The 23,665-nt window shown below is 37.1% G+C and overlaps 1 protein-coding gene across 1 annotated transcript in view; it reads left to right on the top strand.

Annotated features, from left to right (window-relative positions):
• The first annotated feature begins 3,614 nt into the window (after window positions 1–3,614).
• Window positions 3,615–23,665, top strand: part of MCF2L2 (MCF.2 cell line derived transforming sequence-like 2) — a 170,510-nt gene continuing 150,459 nt past the window's right edge. Inside the window, exons 1-4 of the mRNA XM_019667780.1 lie at window positions 3,615–3,973; window positions 10,955–11,045; window positions 13,419–13,538; window positions 21,093–21,209. Of these exons, the coding sequence (XP_019523325.1) occupies window positions 3,615–3,973; window positions 10,955–11,045; window positions 13,419–13,538; window positions 21,093–21,209 (687 nt within the window). The remainder of the gene's footprint in view (window positions 3,974–10,954; window positions 11,046–13,418; window positions 13,539–21,092; window positions 21,210–23,665) is intronic.

Below are 23,665 nucleotides of genomic sequence, written 5' to 3'. Positions count from 1 at the left end.
GATATAAAATTCTTGGTTCACACTTCTCTCTTTTTGGTCATGAGTTGTTACAGAATGCTGTTTCATTCTTGCCATGATTTGTATGTTGCTTTTGCAAAGTATGATACCTATCTATTTCTCTTGTCCTAGTAAATTATTTTACCTTTTTGCCTGGAAGTGCTTAGAATTTTTACTTTAGTCTTAAAACGTAACAGTTTTACTAGGGTATGTCTCAGAGTTGATTATTTCAGATCAATTTTCCCAGGTGCCTGCTAGACCCCTTCAGATATACGTATACTCAGGTCTTTTTTGTTTTGTTTTGTTTTGGGGAAGTTTTCTTAGATTATACTTGTAAATATTATTTCTGTTTCTTTGTTTTGTTGTTAGTCTTTAAGGAATTCAGTTATAAGTATGTTGCTTCCTTTTTGTCTGGCTTCAATTTCAACCACTTTCTGACCATTTTTTACTGTTTTGGTTTTTTTTTTTGCTTTTTCCATTTTTATTCACTTGTGTTTTATTTTTTTGTCATTCATGTCCCTTATTAAATTTTTGTTCAAATATGTTATCCCTTGTATACCTTGTAATTTAGACTGCATGTCCCAGATGATTCTGCCTTTTGCTTTTATTTTTCTTACTTTAATAAAGTCTTGTTTTATTCTTTTCTTCACGTATTAAAAGATCCATTTATATTCTTGGTTTTTGAGTTTCTTATTTAAGGTGTTCTCCCCCCATGCCCCCAAATGCTTGTTTGTAGATATGTAATTCAGTTTGGAGAGCTATGTTATAGGGTATTTTTCTGCTTAATGACTAGATTTTTGGAGGAATTTTTATTATCTAAAATGTTTTTATAAAATGGACTTTATTTTATTAGAGCAGTTTTAAGTTCATAGCAAAATTGAGTAGAAAATTCAGAAATTTTCTATCTACTCCCTGCTCCCCTTCCAAGGCACAACCTCCCACCCCAGAGTGGTACAACTGATGAACCTACATTGACACCCCATTGTCCCCCAAGGTCCATACTTTATATTAAGGTTCACTCTTGGTGTTGGTCATACTATGGGTTTGTCAAATGTTTAATGACATGTATCCACCATTATAGTAGCATACAGGATTGTTTCACTGCCCTAAACACCCCCTGTGCTCTGCCTCTTCATCCCTCCCATGCTCCCAACCCCCAACCCTTGGCAACCACCTGTCTTTTTACTGCCTCCATAGTTTTGCTATTTCCAGAATGTTATATGGTTGAAATCATACAATATATAGCCTTTTCAGATTGGCTTCTTATTTGTACACACAGACCCAGGGAAAAGACCCAAGACTGAAAATCCACTCCATATGTGGAGGATAGGGAAAGACTGAAGAAAGAGGCAGGCCATTCCAGCCTGGCAATTAACAGAGTTTATTAAGGGAAACTTACATATAAGGTGTACCTTGGGCATCGGCAATACAAAGTGGATCTCCTCCATACAGCTTGTCAGGCACTAAAGAATTATAAAACAGGGCAAGATGGATGGGGCACTGGTGTGTGACCTATCCCAGATAAGGGAAAATGCCTTGCATGCTTGCCCTGGGGCAAGGCAACAGCCTGTTCTAGAAACCAGCATGCCTGGGGCGTAGGGGAGAGGTCAACCAGATAGTCTCTGAGGGGATTTACAGGATGCAATCTCTGTTCTGGCCCAGCTCTAGCTCCTGGGCCCGGCAGTGATCACGTCATGGAACAGTCTCTCTTCCACATGTTTTCACCTAGTAATATGCATTTAAGTTTGCGCCATGTCTTTTCATGGCTTGATAGCTCATTTCTTTCTAGTACTGAATAATATTTTATTGTCTGGATATACCACAGTTTATTCATTAACCTACCAAAGGACATCTTGGTTACTTCTAAGTTTTGGCAATTATGAATAAAGTTGCTTTAAACAGCTTATGTGTGAGTTTTTTTGTGTGTGTGGACACCAATTTTCAGTTCATTTCGGTATATACCAAGGAGCATACTTGCTGGATCATATGGTACAAATATGTTTAGTTTTGTAAGAAACTGCTAAATGTTCTTCCAAAGTGACTGTACCATTTTGAATTCCTACCATCAATGAATGATAGTTCCTATTCCTCCACATCCCTGTTAGTATTTGGTGTTGTCAGTGTTTTGAATTTTGGCCATTTTTATAGGTGTGTAGTGGTATCTCATTGTTGTTTTAATTTGCAATTCCTTAGTGACATGTGTTGCCAAACATCTTTAATATGCTTATTTGTCCTCTGTATACCATCTTTGGTGAGGTGTTTGTTTTGATTTTCTGCCCATTTTTAAATTAGGTTGTTTGTTATTTAATGTTGAGTTTTAAAAGTTCTCTGTATACTTTGGTTAAGAGTTGTTGTTTTTTTTTAATCAGATATGTCTTTTTCAAATATTTTGTCCAATTCGTGGCTTGTGATCTTATTCTCTTAAGCTAAAAAGTTTTGATTCTTATTTTTTTACCCTCTTTATAGTAAGTTTGTATACACGAATACTGCTTGCATCTCTGCATTTAGTGGACAGGATTGGTGGTTTGGAGTGGTTTGCAAGATTTCTAGTTCAAGAATACCATCTTTTGTTAGTATATCTAAACAATTTCTTTTATCAATGACCTTGGAAATTTTGGGGGAGAAGTTAAGGGAAGGGGATTGTATTCTTTTTTTTTAAATTGTTTTTTATTATGAAATACACATTTTTTAGAATTAGTTTCAGCTGTACAACACAGTGCAATAGTTATACTTTTTACGGGGTTTGTATTCTTGATTTTTTTTTGTCTTGTAGGATGCTAAAATTTACCTCTTGCATCCTTTTGCCTTTATCGCAGTCACTACTTCTCTTTTCATTTCCTAGACGCTTTACCTTTCCACAACTGCCTCTTTGAATCCTTCTCTAGTTTGTACCCTAATCTACCAGGACTCTTTTCAGTATCTTTACACTTAGGGTGGACTTCTCCATCCCCCCCCCCTTCTCTTGACATTATCTCTATATTAGTCAGGATTCTTCAGAGAAACAGAACCAGTGGGAGATATGTGATAATTTTATGATCAACTTGACTTGACTGGCCTAAGGGATACCCAGATAGTTGGTAAAATGTTATTTCTGGGTGTGCCTATGAGGGTATTTCTGGAAGAGATTAACATTTGAATAGATGAACTGAGAAAAGCAGATTACCCTCCTCCAGGTGGATGGGTATCATCCAATCTCTTGAGTGCCTGCAATAAAACAAAAAGGTGTAAGAAGGGTGAATTCTTTCTCTGCTTGAGCTATCTCTTGTCTTATATTTACTATACTTAACTTTTTATCGTTATTTTAGAGTGTACTCTTCCTACTTAAAAAAAGTTTGCTGTAAAACAGTATGCCGTGTTTTGTCAGCAGTAGCCTCACACATTTCATATTTACCTTGTCTGTTGATTATATCATTTTCTCATGTGCTTGATTTAATCTCATGTTGTTTTGATCATCATGGCCCCTAAATGTACAAAATCCACTGCCAATGTTGCTAGTAAGAGACCACATTGAGTGATAAACCTAGAAGCAAAATTAAGAGTGGTTAAAGACTACAAAGGTGGAAAATCAGTGATGGTTTTTGCTTGCTAGTCAGGCATTTCCTCATTCCATGATAACTATGATCTTGAAGAACAAGAACAAAGTGACAAAAGCTGTTAAAGGATCTGCTTCATTGAAGGCAATGAGACTAACAAAAATGCGAGACGGGCCTATATCAGACATGGGGAAACTTCTAATGACCTGGATTGAAGACCAGACACAGAAACATGTCCCTCTTAGCACCATGATGATCACGGCCAAAGCTAAAAGTGTGTTTGTAATGTTGAAAGAAAAGGCTGTATCTGACTACAATCTTGAATTTACTGCTAACTCTGGGTGGTTTAAACGAGTCAAGAATTTTTATTCATTACATAATGTGGAAGTGAGTGGTGAGTCTGCAAGTACTGATGTGAAGGCAGCTGAAGAATTTTGGAAGCTGTAGATAAGCTAATTGTGGAGGAAAATTACTTGCCAGAGCAAATATTCAATATGGATGAAATTTCCCTGTTCTGAAAACGTATGCCTGAAAGAACTTTCCTCTATAAGGAGGCCAAGTCAATACCAGATTTCAAGGACAGGATAACAGTCTTGTTTGGAGGCAGTGTTGTAAGCTACACATTGAAACCCTTTGTGTCTGGCACAGTGAAGACTCCAGGACCTTCAAACATAACAATAAGCACACACTGCCAGTGTACTACCAGAGCAATAAGAAGTCATGGATAACACCGCATTGATATCAGTGGATCATCAAGACAGAAAATGAATTAGGAAATAGTGGTCTTAAACGACATACTAGACCACATGGATTTCACTGATATTTTTAGGGCAAATCACCCAAAGTAGCAGAATATACATTTTTCTTAAGTATACATGGAACATTTTCCAGGATAGATCACATGTTAGGCCCCAATGTTTTAAATTTTAAAAGATTGAAATCATATCAGTCATTTTCTCCAATAACAATGGTATGAAACTAGAAAACAATTCTAAGAAGAAAACTGAAAAACATACAGACACATGGAGGCTACATAGCCTACTGCTAAAAAATGAGTGGGTTAACAATGATTAAGGAAGAAATCAAAAGATACCTTGAGACAGATGAAAATGAAAACACTGTGACCCAAATCTATGGGACACAGCCAAAGCAGATCTAAAAGGGAAATTTATAGCAATACAGACCTACCTCAAGAAACAAGAAAAACCTCAAGTAAACAATCTAACTATATACCTAAAGGAACTAGAAAAAGAAGAAAAAACAAAGCCCAAAGTGAGTAGAAGGAAGGAAATAATAAAGATCAGAGTGGAAATAAATGAAACAGTCTAAAAAACAATAGAAAAGATCAATGAAACTAAGAACTGGCACTTTTAAAAGACAAACACAATTGATAAACCTTTAGCCAGACTCATCAAGAAAAAAAGAGAACAAAAGTCAGACAGAGAAAGACAAAAACCATGTGATTTCACTTATATGTGGAATCTACAAAACAAAATAATCAAAACAGAAACAAACTCATAGATACAGAGAACAAATTGATGGTTGCAAAATGGGAGAGGGTTGCAGGGGAAGGGTGAAAAAGAAGAAGTGATTAGGATGTGCAAATTCCTAGGTATAAAAAACAGTCATGGGGATGTACAGTACAGCATAGGGAATAAAATCAATACTATTGTAATAACTATGTATGGTGTCAGATGAGTACTAGATTTATCATGGTAATCACTTCTTTAGGCATATAAATGTCTAATCACTATGTTGTACACCTGAAACTAATATAATATTGTATGTCAACTGTAATTGAAAAAAAAAGAAAAAAGAGCAGTCATAGATGACCCAGCTCCTCTTCCGAGATGCCCTTCTGAATTGTTATGTAAGCAAAATGGAAAAGTACTGTTTGGAGAATAACATATCTTTCAAGATTTTACTTATTGTTAATAATGCTCCCAAATATCCTGCCTTTAGTGGTGATTTTTATCCCAATATCAAAGTGGTGTTTCTCCCTCCAAACACCAACTCTTTCATCCAATCAATAGATCCAGGAGTTATAGCAGCTTTTAAGGCCTCCTACCTGAGGAGGACCTTTGCAGGGCTATTGCTACAACTGAAGAAGATACTGACAAGACACTGAGGCAATTCTGGAAGGATTATGGCATTTGTGACTACATCAAGAACTTTGCTTGGACTTGGGGTCATGTCACCAAGGACTGTATGGGTAGCATCTAAAGAAGACACTCAAGAGGTTTGTTCATGACTTCAGAGGATTTGCCAAGAATGAGAAGGTTGCAAAAATCAACAGGACTGTGGCTGAGATGACAAATAACCACTTTAATGTGGGTGGGTGTGAGGATGACGGTGAGGAGCTCCTGGAGGTGTTTCCTGAGGAACTGACTCATGAGGACTTGTTGTAACTGGAACAGGAACACGTAGATGAAGAGGCAAGAGAAAAGGAAACTGCAGGAGAAAAAAAGAAGCCCTAGAAAACTCACAATGAATGGGGTTAACAGAAGCTTTTGCACACTCCAACAAGCTCCTTAAAAAGTTTGACAACATGGACCCCAATACTAAAAGGTTTTCATTAATAGAGAGGAATGTTTATGGTGCACTATCTACTTACAGACAGATCTATGCTGATAAAGAGAAACAAACCAAACAGAGCACAGAGAACATATTTCTGAAAAGAGTGACACCTCAAGAAGAGCCTCAGGCAGGCCCTGCGGGAGGTATTTTAGAAGAAGGCAGTGTTTTCATAGGACATGACAGCTGTGTGTGTGTCATTGTCCCTGAAGACCTTCCAGTGGGACAAGATGAGGAGATGGAGACAGTGATATTGATGGTACTGACTCTGTGTAGGCCTAGGCTAAGGTGTGTGTGTCTTAGATTGTTTTTCTAAGTTTAAAAGTGAAAAGAAATAAATAAATAAATCGAAAAAGTTTTGTAGAATAAGGAGATAAAGAAAGAAAATATTTTTGTACAGCTGTACAATGTGGCTGTGTTTCAAGCTGTTATGTCTTCTTGATAAACTGACCCTTTTATTTTTATGAATCATTTATTTCTGCCAATACTCCTTGTCTTGAACACTGCTGTTTCTATTATTAATAAAGCCACACTGGCTTTCTTCTGATTAATCTTTGCATGATGTAATATATCTTTTACCATCCTTTTTCTTTCAATCTTTCTATAAGTTTAAAGTATATCTCTTGTAATCAGTATTTTCACTCTAACACTATTTACCTTTTAAATGGAGTAGTATAGACAATTTCTACTCAACGTGATTATTGAGATTGGTTGGTTTAAATTTACCATCTTGCTATTTGTACCATTTGTGACTTGTTTCTTTATTTCTCCTTTCCTGCTATATTAGTCTGCTTGGGCTGCCGTAACAAAATACCATAGACTTGGTGGCTTCAACAACAGAAATTTATTTCTTTACAGTTCTGGAGGCTGGAAGCCCAAGATCAAGATTCTGGCCAATTCTTTTTCTGGTGAAGGCTCTCTTTTTGGCTGTAGATGCCTGCCTCCTTGCTGCGTTCTGACATGGCAGAGAGAGTGCTCTGGTGTTTCGTCCTTTTTTTATAAGAGCACTGGTCCTTTGGAAGTAGGGCCCCACTCTTAATGACCCTATTTAAACCTTGTCACCACCTCCCCACGTGCCCTATCTCTAATTACGGTCACATTGGGAGTTAGAGCTTCATCATATGAATTTGGGGGGATACAATATAGTTGATAACACTTGCTCTCTTTTGAATTATTCAAATATTTTCAGTATTTCTATCTTCTCTATTTGATATTTAGCAATCATTTCTCTAGTGTTACAGTATGTATTCTAAAGGTAGCACTGTCTCTCTTGAATTAATTTATACCACTTTATATACAATATAAATAGTGTAATTTCATTTCATCCAATACTAGTTTCAGTAGTATAATTCCATTTACTGTATACCATTCTTAATGCTATTGTTGTGATACATTTTACTTTTACATATGTAATGTATTTAATAATACTTTATTATTTTGCTTTGAATAGTCGCTAGTCTTTTAGTGAAATAAAAAACATAATTGATAATATTTATCCACATATTTAATGTTTATAGTGTTCTTCACTCCTTGCAGATTCAGGTTACCATGTGGGATTATTTCCTTTCAGGAACAATACCAGAATAGGCAACCACCACTTCATATGAAAGTTTCCTGTAGTATTTGCACACTGTGGAAGGTCTTAACTCTCTTTAGAATTTGTTCATTTAGAATTATTTGTCTTCAGAGTTCCCTAATGTCTTTAAGAACAAATAAGAGTTTTTAACTTAACCAGAGTTTTGTTTTTTTCTTTTCTTTTCTTTTCTTTTTTTTTTGTTTGATGGGAATGAAAGTCTTCCTAATCAGCAGCTCAACTTCATTAGCCATATATTTATCCTTTCCAGGCTGTTTATTTTTCTTGTATCTTTATGCTTCCAGCTTCATTCAGCCTAGAGAATATCCTTTGATATTTCTTTTATCTTTTATTTTTAGCTGAGCCATTTGCCACCTGTTGGCAGCTCAGTGGCTGCTCAGCTCGGGCCAGGAATTGAACCGCTGTTGCTCAGAGCTCAAACTCTTGAGCGAGCTCTTAACCAACTGAGCCACTCGGCCGGCCCGATATTTCTTGAAGTATATGTTTACTGGCAATAAATTCTCTCAGCTCTAGTTGTCTGGAAATGTTTTTATTTCACCTTAATTTTTTTAAATGAATTTTCAATGGGTGCAGAACTCTAAATGGATAGTTTTTCAGGCCAGTACTCCCAAAATATCATTCTATTCAACTGTAGTTTCCATAGTTTCTGTCAAAAAGTCATTATTTTTGTTATTCTTCTGAAGGTAATGCATCTTTTTTCACTGGTTGCTTTTAAGATTTTCTTCTTATCTTTAATTTTCAGCACCTTGGCTCTTATAGGCCTAGGTGAAGTTTTCTTTGTATTTATCCTGTTTGGAATTGGAAGAGCTGCCTGAATCTGTGATTCATGCCTTTGATCAGATACGGAAAATTACTTACGATAATTTTTTAAAATATTATTTCTGTAACATATTCTCTCTTCTCTCTTTTCGGGACTTCTGTTCATGTCCCATGTTTCTTTTACATTCTATTCTTTCCATTTTACCTCTCTCTCTGTTTCATTTTGAATAATTTCAGTTGATCTGTTTTCAGTTCCACCTATCCTGTCTTCTGTTGTATTCAGTGTGCTGTTAAACAAATTCAACAAGTTCTTAATTTCAGATATTAGTGTTTTGTAATTCCAGAAGGCCCATCTGATTCTTTATTATCAATTCTAATTCTCTGTTAAAATAATGCTTCTTTTAATCCATTTTGTTTACTTTTCTTCTGTTTCCTTTAGCATATTGATCATAGTTATTTTGAAATTTTTGTCTGCCAACAACAGGGACAACTTTGAGACTATATTTATTTACTATTTTATCTCTTGATTATTGTTTACTTTTCCTGCTTTTTTACATTTCTGTTAATTTTAAATTTTATGATGGATATGGTGGATGGTATATTGTAGAGGCTTATCTATTTATAAAAATATTGAGTTTTGATCTGCCCTGCAATTAAATTACTGGTGAATCACCTTGATCTTTCGGAGGCCTGGTTTTCGGTTTTCTTAGGGCAACTTCATTTCTGTTTTGTTCTATCTCCTAGAGTATAGCCTTACTCCTAGAGTGTAATCCTATGTCAACCCCTATGGTATTTCATTTATCCTAGAATATGGACTTTATAGAGTTTCACCTGAATGTCCAAGGTGTTCATCAAAGTTTGTCACTTCTGGCTGGGCCTAAACACCAGTTATCTCTCCCCAGAACTATGCAAGCTTTATAATTCTTATCAGTTCTCACACGCGCAGTTGCTATTCTCTGACAGCCTCCTAAATTCTCACCTAAACTTGTGGGGCCCAAGAACTGACTAACATTAAAGTGGAATTTCCATGACGACTTCTGGGGTTTCCTTTCTGAGGCTTCCCTTCTTGACCCCCCTCAAACCCTGGCCACTTTACCATTCATAATCTCCAATCCCCGCCTCTTCCACCTAGTGAGAGCACCTCTCTTTGCACCATTGCCTGGAAAATGTTCTTAGTGAGAGAACCTGAATCAGTATGAGTCTGTGATAATGGGTTGGCCTAGTAATGCTTAATTCAGATCAGCTACTTACGTTGTCTTGCAGATTTTGCTTAGATCTTGTGCCTTATTCACATACAGATACATTTTAGAATGAAGATCAACTTTTACCAATATTAGAGAGTTACTGAAGGCTTATTATAGGCCAGATACTTTTTGTATACTTGATCTCCTTTAATCTCTATAAAAAGCACATAAGAAATAATAATAATAATAGTGCTTATGTAGTGTTATCAAGTGCCTGGCATTGTTCTGAGCATTTCATACATCTCATGTAATATTTTACATACCCATTTGAAATCCTCACATCAACCCTATAGATAGATACTATTGTTGTTCCTACTTTACAGATGACTAATCTGAGAAACTATAGAGACTAATAAACTGTTGCCTCCAAAATGCACGATCTATAAATGGTAGAATTTAGATTTTAAAACTTGGCAGTCTGGCTTCAGAAAATGTGCTTTTACCCACTTCACTATTGGTGGTATTGCTCTCGTTTTACAGGTGAGGAAGCTGAACTTTAGTGTGGCTGGGTGATCTCTCCATTGTTGGCGCCAGGAAGTGGAAGTACTAGGATTTGAACCAGGCTCCAAAGCCCTTGTTCTTTCCTCTATACCATACTTCCTCCCAAAGAACGAGAAAATAAAAATTTTCCCTTTTAGGACTTTGGTTTAAAAGGATTTTGTGAGAATTTTGCGAGGACTTAAGAGGGGATCAGACAGCTTCCTTTTGGTCTTAATGAAGATTAATGATATCTCCTCATGCATATGGCTTGCTGGCCGTTTATGGCCAGGCACTGGAAGGGAGTTACTTTTCCCGTTGATATGTGTTAATTCTGAACCCCTCTCAGAGTGACTCCTAGGGAAGGATATTGATAGCTCCATGAATGTCAGTCTCAGGAGTGGAAAGATGGCAGAGCTTAGCCCTAAGGTCCTCTGCCTGCACTGGGACATGTGGTGCCCAACTAACATTTGCATCTTCCTTCAGGTATGAGCATGTGTGTGCTCTTGAGTATCTCATGCATTTGCCAGCCAGAAACAGAGGCTCAGAGAGGATTTGAGGCACCCAATATTTCTGTGTTATTAAGGCTTCCACGGTGAGATGAGGAGAGGAAGCTGGTTCCTTTTTTAGGGAAGTCAGATCCACCATGTGCAGTGCAGGGTGTTTACACATGAGGCTGGAGAGCCATGGAGGCTGTTGAACGCATTCTCTGAGGAAGCCACCCAGGACCCATGTGTCTCACCTGGCCTCTGATACTGACCACCTTTTCTTTGCAGTGTGGAGGCTGCCAGCATTGGATTCATCATTGTGATCGACAGACGGAGGGACAAATGGAGCTCCGTAAAAGCATCCTTGACACGAATAGCTGTAAATACTTATTTTTGTGCTTTTCTATACAATTCATTCAAATTGTTATTCAGTTATGTTATATTATAGTCACAGGGAAAGGGCGATTATTTTATGTTAAATTTTGGGAAGGTCTCAGTAGCAGGGGCTGTTGTGTCACATCTGTATCCCCTCTGCCACCTAAAGGTCACTGCAGAGAACTCCTGAGCATGTCAAAGTCTTCCTGAGTCCCTCTACTTTACTGATTTCTCTAGCCACTGAAGAGGGGCAGGTAGAGAATGCTGGGAAGTTAATGCTGCAGGAAGTTAATGACCTGCAACTATTGAGTCATAGAAGTTGGTGGATAAGTACCCCAGCTTCAGTGGGACATTTCTGAGGTATGTTCCCAGTATCTCAGAGGGTCCCAGCCCTTCTTGTCCACAGCAGCACCCCCTCATTGATACTTTGGCTCTCTAGCTATCACTGTCTCACTCTCACCCTCCCTGCCCCAACTCCTCACTGTGTTTCCTGGGATCACCTCCTCAATAAATACTTTATACCTAAATCCTTGTCATAGGGTTTGCTTTGAGGGTCACTCAGTTTAAAAGAGTCTTCATTTCAGTATTCAAATTATTTTTTCACATGCTACAAAGACACTTGGATAAACCAGAAAAAAAATGATATTTAAGTAGCTTGATTGGAGGTGTGCTTGCTTTTGGCATTAAATTCTTTTTGGTATTAAACCTTGGTGGGGTTTCTCTTTCCGTCTCATTACTCTGATTTTGATACCTGTATGTTGCCTTTCAACAAGTAGATGTGTCCTTGCTCTGCAGGGACCTCAGACCAGGGAACTCAGCCACCTGAGTTCCAGCAGGCAGAGACACCTCAGGGCAAGCCGCACCAGCATTTCCACCAAAGCATGGGCTCCCTGGGGCAGTTGGGACTGGCTGAAGAGAATGGGACATGGTAGGGTGGTAATGTGTGTGGAGAGCTTGGGACAAGAGAGGGACATTTGAAGTCTCACTTATGCCTACTTACAGAGGCAGTCACACCTACAGATATGCACATATACAGAGTCTCTCTCAGATTGCTTTAGAACCTTAGCCACAAATAATGTCTCATTTGTCCTGTCATGACATCACAAAGTGCAAGGTTCTTCTGTTTAGGACCTCGCATTTCAAAGAGGGGAGAAGGGAAGCCTCCCTTCCTTTGTGCATGGATTGTTTTGTCTCTTTGGTTTAGTTTTGGTTACAGGATTTATTTTGGGGATAACTACAATGATGGTTGATGCCCTGAGGATCTGGACACTTGACAATACCCATGATTTATCCAGAGGTCTGGCCTCTGGAGAGTTCTGATTTCCCAGGGCCATAGACAATACTTGAGTCATCTAATACTTGAGCCTAATTTGTCCAAGAATTGCATTGGTCACTTTGTGCCTAAAAGACAGTCTAGTGCAGGATCCCAAAACCTGGTTGCCAATCAGAATCTCTTCATGTGCTTGTTGAAAATACCGATACTGGGACCTCATCCCAGTCCTAATGAATCAGAACATTTCAGGGCAAAGACCAGATTTTTTTTAACAAGTACCCCAAGAGGTTGTTTTAGGGGGCCACTAGAAGAATGGAAAACCATGAGCAATGGTCATGGATTCCCAACTTTGTCACTAAGTCGTTATATGAATCTCAGTTATCTCATTTCTTAGGACCTCGCCAACAAATGAGGACAGTGCTTTCTGAAAGCAACTTAGCAATAATATGTATCAATAACCCCTAAAATACTAAATCTTTGGCTCAGTAATTCTTCTAGGAAGTTGTGCCAGAGAAAATGTTCCAAATTGTGGATAAAGATGTTCATTTCAGTGTTATTTATAATAGCAAAAATGTGGAAAAGCCTAAATCAGTGGCAATAAGGGATAGTTAAATAAATTGTGCACCTATGAAAAATAATATTTCCAAAGAATTTTTTAATAACAAGAATAAAAGCTCATGGTATTAATATTAAGTGAAAAGACATGTTACAAAACATTTCTACAATATGAGTTTAACCATGATAAAAATATTTAAGCAGAGAAAATAGCCTATAAGTAATTAGATTAAAATATTAAAAATGGCTATGAGATCATGAGTGGTTTTCTTTTTCTAATGTATACTTTTATTAATTTCCCAATTTTTTAAAAATAAGGAGTTTGAATTATTTTTATAATCAGAAACTTTTTTGTGTGTCAATTTTGGTTTGGTTTTTAAGGAGGGGTTTGGATTATCTGATCTCCAAGATCTCTTTCAGCTTTGAAATCCTGTGAAATATTTTCCAATTCTTTGGCATTCATAGTGTCTACTTTATCAGCCATGGTCTTGGGTAAGAGGAGACCAATGGATGTGATATTTGCCTTGACATTATTTATGATCCTTCCAGGTATCATTTCCAGGAAACTTGCAGCTCATATTCATCCTTCGTCCATCTTGCTTTATCCAGAGGACAATCACTGACATTGGCATTAAATACTATCGAGATGAATTTAAAATGAAAGTGCCGGTAAGCATGACCTTTCATCTTGTCTCTATTTGGTTAGGGCATGTGGAGGAGATGGCATTGGAGCTGGGTTTCTAAGAAGGTAGGACTCCACAGGCAGAGAGGGAGAGGAGGGCATCTGGGTAGGGGGAACAGCATGTGCAAGGACGTGGAGTCAGGAAGTACACACTTTACGTGAGGTCCATGGGGGAAGCTCTTTGTTGGACTACATATAGGTTAATCTTTTGGAAGAAAAGGTAGGAAACATGGAATAGGTCTTAAGTGTAAGGATAAGGAGTCTGGATCTTATTCAATAGACAATGAATATCCAATGAAGGTTTTCGAGTTGGGGTGACTTGGGTAAGTGGTACTGGAGTTATATAAATCTGAAGGTGTTGTTCAAGACTGTAGAGATTGAAGGAGGAAGAGAAATTGTAGTAGTACAGGTGAAAGAAAACAAGGATCTAAAATATGGGGGCAATATAAATATAGGCAATGGTCCAGTAAAAATAAAAACCAATATCACGATACTCAAAAGGAAAACATATTAAAATGACAAGATTAAAAATTTTACCTATTACTTTGGCAGAGATGTGGGGGAAACAGGCACCTTCATACTTTGCCAATAGGTATGACGTTGATAATGACCAATATGAAGGACTAATTGGCAGTGTTTACAAAAATTAAAATGTACACTCTTTGATCTACCTATAAGTTACTCTACGGATTCTCTCACACATGTGCACAACGCTATATATACAATGATGTTCTTTACAAATTGTTTGTAATAGTAAATGATTGGAAACAACTTAATGCTAAACAACAGGGATGGGTTAAATAAAGTGTGGTCTATCATTTAAATACTTAGTTGCCATCGAAAATACCGTATTTGCCGGCGTATAAGACGACTGGGCGTATAAGACGACCCCCTAACATTTCCACTCAAAATACAGAGTTTGTTATATACTCGCCGTATAAGACTACCCCCTCTTCCGCACACCTTCCACACACCAAATAAAAGGTAAAACAATATCAGATTTGATTTGGCCCACTGAAGTGCAAACAAGCGTATTGTATTTCGTGTCACCACATAACCGTTTTGGCGATGTTGAGCCACCATGTCTGCTACATGTTTTTCGAGTTCTGGCCAGTGTGGGGTGCCTCTTCTTAATGCACACTTACCCCTTGGCATACTCTTTAATGCTTTCTCATTTGATTTCCAGTCCCGAACCATCTTTTCTGTTACTCCATATTGTCTTGCAGCAGCACAATTATTATTTTCCTTAGCAAAGTTTATAACTTTCGGTTTAAAATTTGCATCATACTTCTTTCTTTTGGCTGGTGCCATGATAGGGATGATAGGGGTTTGACTGGTCGACATTTTCTATGCTGTACTGTACAATGGTGCAGTATTGTGCTTGGCTGTTGGCTGTATACAAAGCCTGATTTGATTGGTCCCTGCTCCCTGTTTGCCCGCCCTGTCACTATAGCAGTCTGGTCCACCCTTGCATCATCATCTCCCTGGGACCTCACTAGTGCGCAAGTGCGAGCTCTTCAACATTCTAACAGGCACCATGATAGCGCAAAATCGCGAATCTTCAATGCATATGTAAAGAAATATATGGTAACCCGAATTTACCACACTCGCAATATCGCACACAGCCGAGCATACACCCAGCAGCGCTGCTGATGCCTGAACAGTATGTGGAATGAAGTGGGCAGGCATCGGGAGGCCACTATGGCACGGGGCAAGCACTATGGGCAGTCTATCTGAAGTGTACCTGGCGTATAAGACGACCCCCCACTTGGAGGCATATTTTTCAGGGCCAAAAAATCGTCTTATACGCCGGCAAATACGGTAGTAAGGTATGGCACAACCACAGTGGAAACAGTTGACAGTTTCTTATAAAGTTAAACATAGACCTAACCTATGACTCACCTAAGGGAAATGAAAGCACATGTCCACAAAAAAACTCACAAGAATGTCCATCAACACGTAATGTATAAAGAAATTGTGGTATAGAAAGATAAATACCATAAGATTTCACTTATACGTGGAATCTAAAAAACAAAACAAATGATCAACAAAACAAAACAGAAACAGACTCATAAATACAGAGAACAGACTGATGGTTGCCAGAGAGGAGAAGGGTGGGGAGGTGAGTGAAAAAGTGAAAGAGAATAAGAGGTACAAACTTCCAGTTGTTAATAAATAAGTCACTGTGATGTAATGTACAGCATAAGGAAAATAGTCAATAAATACTATCATAATAACTTTGGTAACAGATGCTAACTAGCTTATTGTGGTGATCACATTGTAAGGTATATAAATATTGAATCATTATGTTGTACACCTGAAACTAATAAAATATTGCATGCCAACTATAATAAAAAATAAACTAAAAAAAGAAATCATGGCATATTCATGTAACAGAATAGCATTAAGCAATCAAAAGGAGTAAAGCACTAATACATGCAATATCATGGATGCACCTCAAAAATATTCTCTTGAGAGAAAGAAGTTAGATACTCATGAGTACATGCTCTGTGATTCTTTTCATATAAAGTTCAAGAAGAGGCAATACTAGGCTATGATGATAGGAAATCAAACAGTAGCTGTTAGAGGTGAGGGGTAGTGGAGAATGATTGGAAGGAGGTACAAGGGAACTTTCTGGGGAAATGTTCTATATCTTGATTGGATGTGTTACATGTATGTATACATATGTCAAAACTAATTCAGTATACCCTCAAAATCTGTGCATTTTATTGATGTAAATGATACCTCAATTGAAAAATGAAAAAGCAGAAAAAATAGGAAAATAAGTAAGATAAATCTTAGTGATATAGAAAAGTTTCTATATTTTTGGTTTAATTGGAAATAATTTCAAACTCAAAAATAATTTCAAGAGTAAGAATAGTACAAAGAATATTGCATGTTCTTTACCCAGATTCATTTACCTATGGTTAACATTACATCTCCATTTGCTTTATTATTTATTATTTGCTTCTCTATACATTATATATAGATGTATACATTCTCTCTATACATTACATATTATATGTTAATACAATACATATATTATTACATTTATGTTATATAATATATTAATACATATATAGTATAATACATACATAAATATGTATATTTATCTCTATATAGGTAAATATACATATACATATATGAGTATACATACATATACATATAAACCAAATAATTGGAAACAAGTTAATGCCCAACAGTAGGAGACTGATTAAATAAATTACGGTCTACCCAATCAATTAAATACTTGATAATATGTAATAAATACTTAAATACTTTAATAAATATATATATGTCTATAAAGTATGTATATCCTTGTAAACATCCTTGTAGCTATCAAGGATGGTCATTACAGGATTATAGACGTGTGTACACGTACACAATAGGTATATGTGTCTATGCATGTAACAGGATCCAGTCTAGGATCAAGTAGTACGTTTAGTTGTCATGTCTCCTTAGTCTTCTTTAATCTAAAACATTCCCACACCCTTTCTTTGTCTTTTATGACCTTAGCATTTTTGAAGAATACAGTCCCTTACTAAAATAAAACATACTTCATTTGGGACTTGTGTGATGGTTTCTCAGGATTCGATTCAGGTTGTGCATGCCCAGCTGGAATACTGCTTAAGTAATGTCAGGTCCTTCTCAGGGTAGCACATGTGGAGACACGATCTTCATCTGCTCCTCATTGGATATTAATTTTCATCCCCTAGCCAAGGCATTGTCTAATTTCTCAAATGTATTATCATGTTTTCCCTTGCGGCTAGTAAGGGATCTTTGGAGAGACACTTGAAGACCATACAAATATGCTACTCCTACTCCTCTCTATATTTAATAACCATTGATGATTCTTGTCTGAAACAACTTTTGTTACTGGTTGCAAAATAGTGATTTTTCCAACTCCAACACTCGCTCAACATTTACTAATCAAAAGTTAATTTTCTACTGTAAGATAGAACTTTCTCTTCTCCCCTTTTGTATAATTATGTCAATTATCATTATAGATTCTTATTTTTTCAGTGATTCATAATCCATTAGTGTTCTTAATTATTTTGGTGCACAGATTGTCCCAGATTTGGCCAGTAAGAGCCACTTCAACTGGCTCCTATATCTTTGTGACATGCCCCCATCATTTTTTGTGTTTTTTTTAGCACTTCCTTACTTTCTGTCCTAATATGGTGCTCCAGGCTCATCTCCTACATAATGCAACAGCCCTAATCCACCTGATAGTTAGCCATGTCTCTGAGAAGCCCTGTTTCCTTTTGGTGGTGAATTAGACCAAGACCTGAATGCTGGGTGTGCTATTAGTGTTCAGGTGTCTTTACTTCTAGGCCCTTTCAGCAGTCTGTACTAATATGCATGTCTATGCACATATGCACACATTATGTGTATACATATTATGTTTACATACTCATATATGTATGTATATATGAATATATGTATATATATATGAATATATGAACCATAGAGTTCACACTGATACTTTAAATTTTAGTCCATCTAAGATATATTTTTTTAAGTGGGGATAAAAGCACGGGAGAATAGTATGTATAGTATGTTCCCATTTGAATAAAATTGGAGGGGCATATATATGATTGTATAAGCATAGATCACATCAGAAAGGATATATAAGATGTACAACACACTTGTTGAGGTGGTTACCTCCTGGATATAGCGCTGGAGGCCTGAGGGTAGGGATGAGAGGAAGGCAATTTTTCTATTTAGATAGATTCTTTTTTCTGTTTGGATTTATTACCACCTACACATATTATCTGTTCAAAGCAAACAAACAAACAAACAAACACACCTGCTTTAATTGAAACTACTCTGAGAAATTATTTAACCCATCTCAGTGATAAATGACCATCGCAGACAAGGGAGTTTTCTCAACTTTTTCTTTTTCCTTTTCACTCTTATTTTCCCTCTTTGGTTCCATTTTACATTAATAATCAAATTTATTGAAATACTTTCTCCCTATACTTCAGGTGTTAACCAGACTTAAAACAGATTTCTCATTCTACTTTAAACACTTATTTTTAAATATTTGAGTGTTTGAGGGAAATGTAAGTCATGAGTTTCTTCTTGTTTTCCTGAATTGAATAGCAGTTAATATTGGGGGAGAGATGATGACTTACAAGAAGTTAATGAATTTGTTATAACACTCATAAGCTTTCTTCCCTGTCAGAGATGAACACTAGTCAGTTGCTTCTTGTCACTCCAAGGGGTTTGGAGTATGAACTGAACATTTGACTAAATGTTATATGTGCTTCCCTGGTTGCGTATAAAACACACCTTTCCAAGGGCTATTATGTGTGTAGATATATATGTGATTTATGCCCTGCTTCTCATGTGATGCACCTATACTATGGAGAGAATGAACATCTACTTTATCTTGATACTATGTCTGTAGCTACTTCTATTCATAGTAATATGTTGATTCCCTACCCATCATACTTTTTAATATATATTTTTTATTATTTTCAGATGTACAAAACAACATAATGATTAGACATTGACACCCCTCACAAAGTGATAACCCCACCAAGTCTACTACCCCTCTGACACCATACATCGCTATTACAATACCATTGACTATATTCCCTATGCTGTACTTCACATACCATGACTCTATCTATCTATCTATCTATCTATCTATCTATCTATCTATCTATCATCTATTTGATTATAGTTGACATTCAATATTATTTTATATTAGTTTCAGGTGTACAGTGCAGTGGTTATGCATTTATATAATCTACGAAGTGATCCTTCTGATAAGTCCAGTACCCATCTGACACCCTACATAGTCTTTACAACATTATTGATTATATTCCCCACACTGTATTTTACATCCCCATGACTATTTTGTGACTACCAATTTGTATTTTCTAACCCATTCACCTTCTCACCCATCCCCCAAACCCCCTCCCCTCTAGCAACGATCAGTTTGTTCTCTGTATCTATCAATCTATTTCTATTTTGTTTGCTCATTTATTCTGTTTTTTTTTCTTTAGATTCCACATATAAGTGAGATCATATGGTATTCGTCTTTCTCAGTCTGACTTATTTCACTTAGCATCATATCCTCTAGGTCCATCTATGTTGTTGCAAATCATAAGATTTCATTCTTTTTTATGGCAGAGTAATACTCCATTGTAGAAATGTACCACAAATTCTTTACCCAGTCATCTATTGATGGGCATTTCAGTTGTTTCTGTATCTTGGCTATTGTGAATAGCACTTTACTTTGTAGCTCCCTGTCCTCTCTTATTATAACATCTCCCTGCTCATTTCTGGTTAGATAATAGTTGCATTGTCATAGGTTGAGGGGAAAAGAGTTCATTCTGCATGACTCTAATAAGAATCAGGTGGACCAGAATGCAATTGTAGTTAAGTCACTTGGCCTCGCTGTACCTTTACCCAAGGAGAGGGGACTTTGAAATAGCAGAGGGTCCTGGAGTGCTTATTGCCACCACTATTCTGAAACAGCTATACTCATAGCAGCCTCTCCGCTGTTATGTGAGGAGGTTAAGGCAGCGTGGTAAAAATCTCTAAAGAGGCCATGGACATGCAAATTGGTTTCTTAAAATTGAGTTTGTGATGGAGTACAGGAAACTCATAATTAAAAGATTACATATCTCCTTGAAAGGACAGCTTTAAGCAGTTATAGATAACATAAATGTATACTGGAAAGGAAAAAAATAAGATATTCCTAATCTAGAACAGCTGTTCTAAGAATGTACATGTTGGATATGGTATGGTAAAGCTGGTGCTGCCACAGGAGGAAATGAGAAGGAGGTTTGAAGGACAAAGTTTATCACACTCAGAGAGGACGGTCACCTCATGCCGCAGGCCCACAGGGGAAGCACCAGGTGTTGGCCAGGAGGCAGAAGCGGGAGGAAGGGAAGAGCCTAGACTTTTTTGGGGGTTTCCATGGGAAACATGAAAAAGCAGAGCCCTGGCAAGTGTGGAAAGCACACCTCCCTCTCTTGTTCAGTTAAGTGGAATAGAAGATGTGCAGCCTGGCAGGGTAGGTTTCTGAAACTCCAGGCTGTAGGACAGAGTTGCTTCTGCCCGGTATTATGTTGCATAATGGTATTTAAAAAACAGAAATTCCAAGTGTTACCATAGCAACAAATGTTTCTAGGAGAAAATCCATTTTTCACTTGATAGTTTCTTGTTATGTGTCCTATAATTTCTAATTTTAGGTAGCTTAAAATTGAGCTCCCTGATCTAAATCACCATTTTGTCACAGATTATTCAATACAGTGGTATTCTCTCACAGAGGGAAAATGGAAAGGGACTTTAAAATGTTCCTCTGCTGGATGTGATTGGGTCGTTGGGAAAGTCATGACATATTTTTCTATGTTTTTCAATGTTAAAATATGCCATGACTTTCCCGATGACCCAATAGTAATCATTTTGAAGACAAATGCCAGAGAAGGCAAAGTTGAAGTACTACATCAATAACAGTAGAATCTAGATGAGCTACTATTTCATTATCTGTGAAGAATATACTAATTTTTTCCCCCTTATAGATTGTTGTGTTAAATTCTGTCTCTGACCTTCATGGCTACATTGACAAAAGCCAACTGACAGAGGACTTAGGGGGAACTTTGGAATATCGCCACAGTCAGTGGATAAATCATCGAACTGTGAGTACCAACCTGTGTGCCCTTTTTAATGTCTCTCCTTGTTTACCAGAAGACAGGGAAGTTTAAGATCAACTGTTGGGAGGTCATTGTCCATGACTAGTTCACATCGGGAAGGTTGGGTTTTCCAGCCACAGGCTGGGGGAGAAATAGAGTGAAGGGAAAAGGCTGGAGTTTCTCCCGCTGACTGCCTTCGCCTTACCTCATCTTCTGGCACGGGGGTTTTGGGGACTTGACTTAGAGGGGAATTTTCAAAATTCTAATACCCTGTTATACCACAGAGAAATTGATTTACTTGAGTTGGGATGAGTCTCAGTCATTAGTGTTTCACAAAACTCCCCGGATGATTCTAATGTATAGATAGACTGAAAGTTGTGAAAGCACCTGGCACATAGTAGTTTACTTTTTCCCACTTACTCAGATTGGTGGCTATTATGCTAAACTAGTAGGGTCAGTAATGTTGAGGAAAAAGTGAAATGGAAACTCACCAAATAATAAGTGTTTCTATATAAAATTGTCACTCCCTTTCCCTGCTCTCCTAACCCCTATACCATTGAAAAAATTAGGTTTTCTAAGCAAAATCAGAAGCTCTCTTCACCACTCTGATGACAAGATGTGATGTCAGCACATCTGTCTGTATCTGGTCACTTTGGAAACATGTTGCTCAATACCTAAACTACATTTAATTAGGTAGGATAATTCGCTTGGTTTTACAGCATATTGTTTTCTTATTTTTTTTAAAGGAAATTTAAGAGTTAAACAAAAATAGATTTCTAGTAACACAATTTCAAAGTGACAGATTCTAATACCTCACTTCTTTGTATGCCATGTAATTTCAAAGAAGGCACATCCCTTCCCAAAACCTAGAGCAAGGCCCACGCATGGAGAAAGAACCCTTTAAGCTTCTCATCAGTTTTACCATAATAATGGTGACTCCAAGAGAATCTTACTAAAAAAACCCAAACAACAACAAAAACGGAACGTGAAATTCTTCACAAACATATAATTCTAAATAAGCCTAAACCTGAAAGTTACGGAGGGAAACTAGTGCAGAATATCATACATGAGTGTGATGAGGGTCGTCCCAGGATGCAGTTTCTTTTAATCATGAAGTATAAAATAACCTGGAGTACTTCTAGGCTTAATTTTTTTGCCTGCAAGATTTTTAATACATTGCTTTAACAATCAAAAACATTTACTATCCCACTAGCCATATTGGGCTAGCCAACTCTCCCTTTTGCTCTGATTTCTCTACCAATCCTTTATTATGTTGTTTATGTTTTTTAAGTTACCTCAAATCTTTTTATTTTAAATAACACAAATTTGCAACAAATAAATAAGAAAACAAATGCACCTTGACACCAAAGACAAAAATAGTTCCTTAAGAACTTAAGAGAGGTTAAGGAGACTGAGGTCATGAAGGTTGATTATTTCAAGACCTGACATGAGCAGACATGCGCACACATCCCCTCTCCCCCCAGGCCTAGTTTGTATTCATGGTTTGTTTGTGTATGTGTCGAACATATTATTGTGAACTTTAAAAAATACAACTAGTACTGAAGCATCAGAGATACTCTTTATGTGTCTTTTGCATGTTTTATGTATATATTTTTATATATACACATATAATTAGAAATATATATTCACATATGTACATTTTCTTGTATCTTATGACTGTATAGACCCTTTTTTTTTTCATGACAGTGTGCTTTCTGGGTGTCCGATCTTTGAGACTCATACAAAGTTAGAACTGCAAAGAACCTTAAAGATCATTTATTTCAATCACCTTATTTTACTGATAAGGAAACTGACTCTCAAAGTGCAGAGGTATCTATCCATGGCCATATAGTCAAGTAGTGGCAGAGCCAAGACTAAGGCCAAGCTCTTTTTCATCACCCTATAAGGATAAGGTCCTCTGTACCACTTCCAGGTGCTTATTCACTAATCAGACACATGGAATCAAGTTAATTTATGAATAGGCCCCTCCATAGGAAACCTCTGACTTTCCTCTACTTCCAGCATAACATTTGCAGGCCTCACACTTGACTCACTGAGCTATTACTGTTATTATTATTACACGTATATGGTACCTTACTGTGTCCAAAATCCTTTCACACTTGCTATTCCTTTTGGTCTTCAAAAAACCCCTGCAAAAACAGAGCAAGCATTATCCCTATTTTTTCAGATGAGAACACCGGGGCTCAGAGGCATTACATACTTTACCCAAGATCACACAGTTAGAGATTATCAGAATCTGGACTCTAATTGAAGTCTTCAGCTCTCAAAGCCAAGATCTTTTATTGATCACCTGGGTGCAATTCCAGTTCTGCCGCTTATTTTCTGTATGACTTTGCAGAAGTTACTTAACCTCAATATGCCTCAGTTTCCTCATCTATGGAACATGAGGTGGTGATAAGAATAACACCTAATTGAGAGGCATTATAAGAGATTGTACATGT

This window comes from Hipposideros armiger, unplaced genomic scaffold (assembly GCF_001890085.2).
Source record: "Hipposideros armiger isolate ML-2016 unplaced genomic scaffold, ASM189008v1 scaffold_14, whole genome shotgun sequence".
In the NCBI taxonomy this organism is placed as follows: domain Eukaryota; kingdom Metazoa; phylum Chordata; class Mammalia; order Chiroptera; family Hipposideridae; genus Hipposideros; species Hipposideros armiger.
The sequence above is the reverse complement of the archived record's forward strand: the minus strand, read 5'-3'. Positions and strand labels throughout refer to the sequence as shown.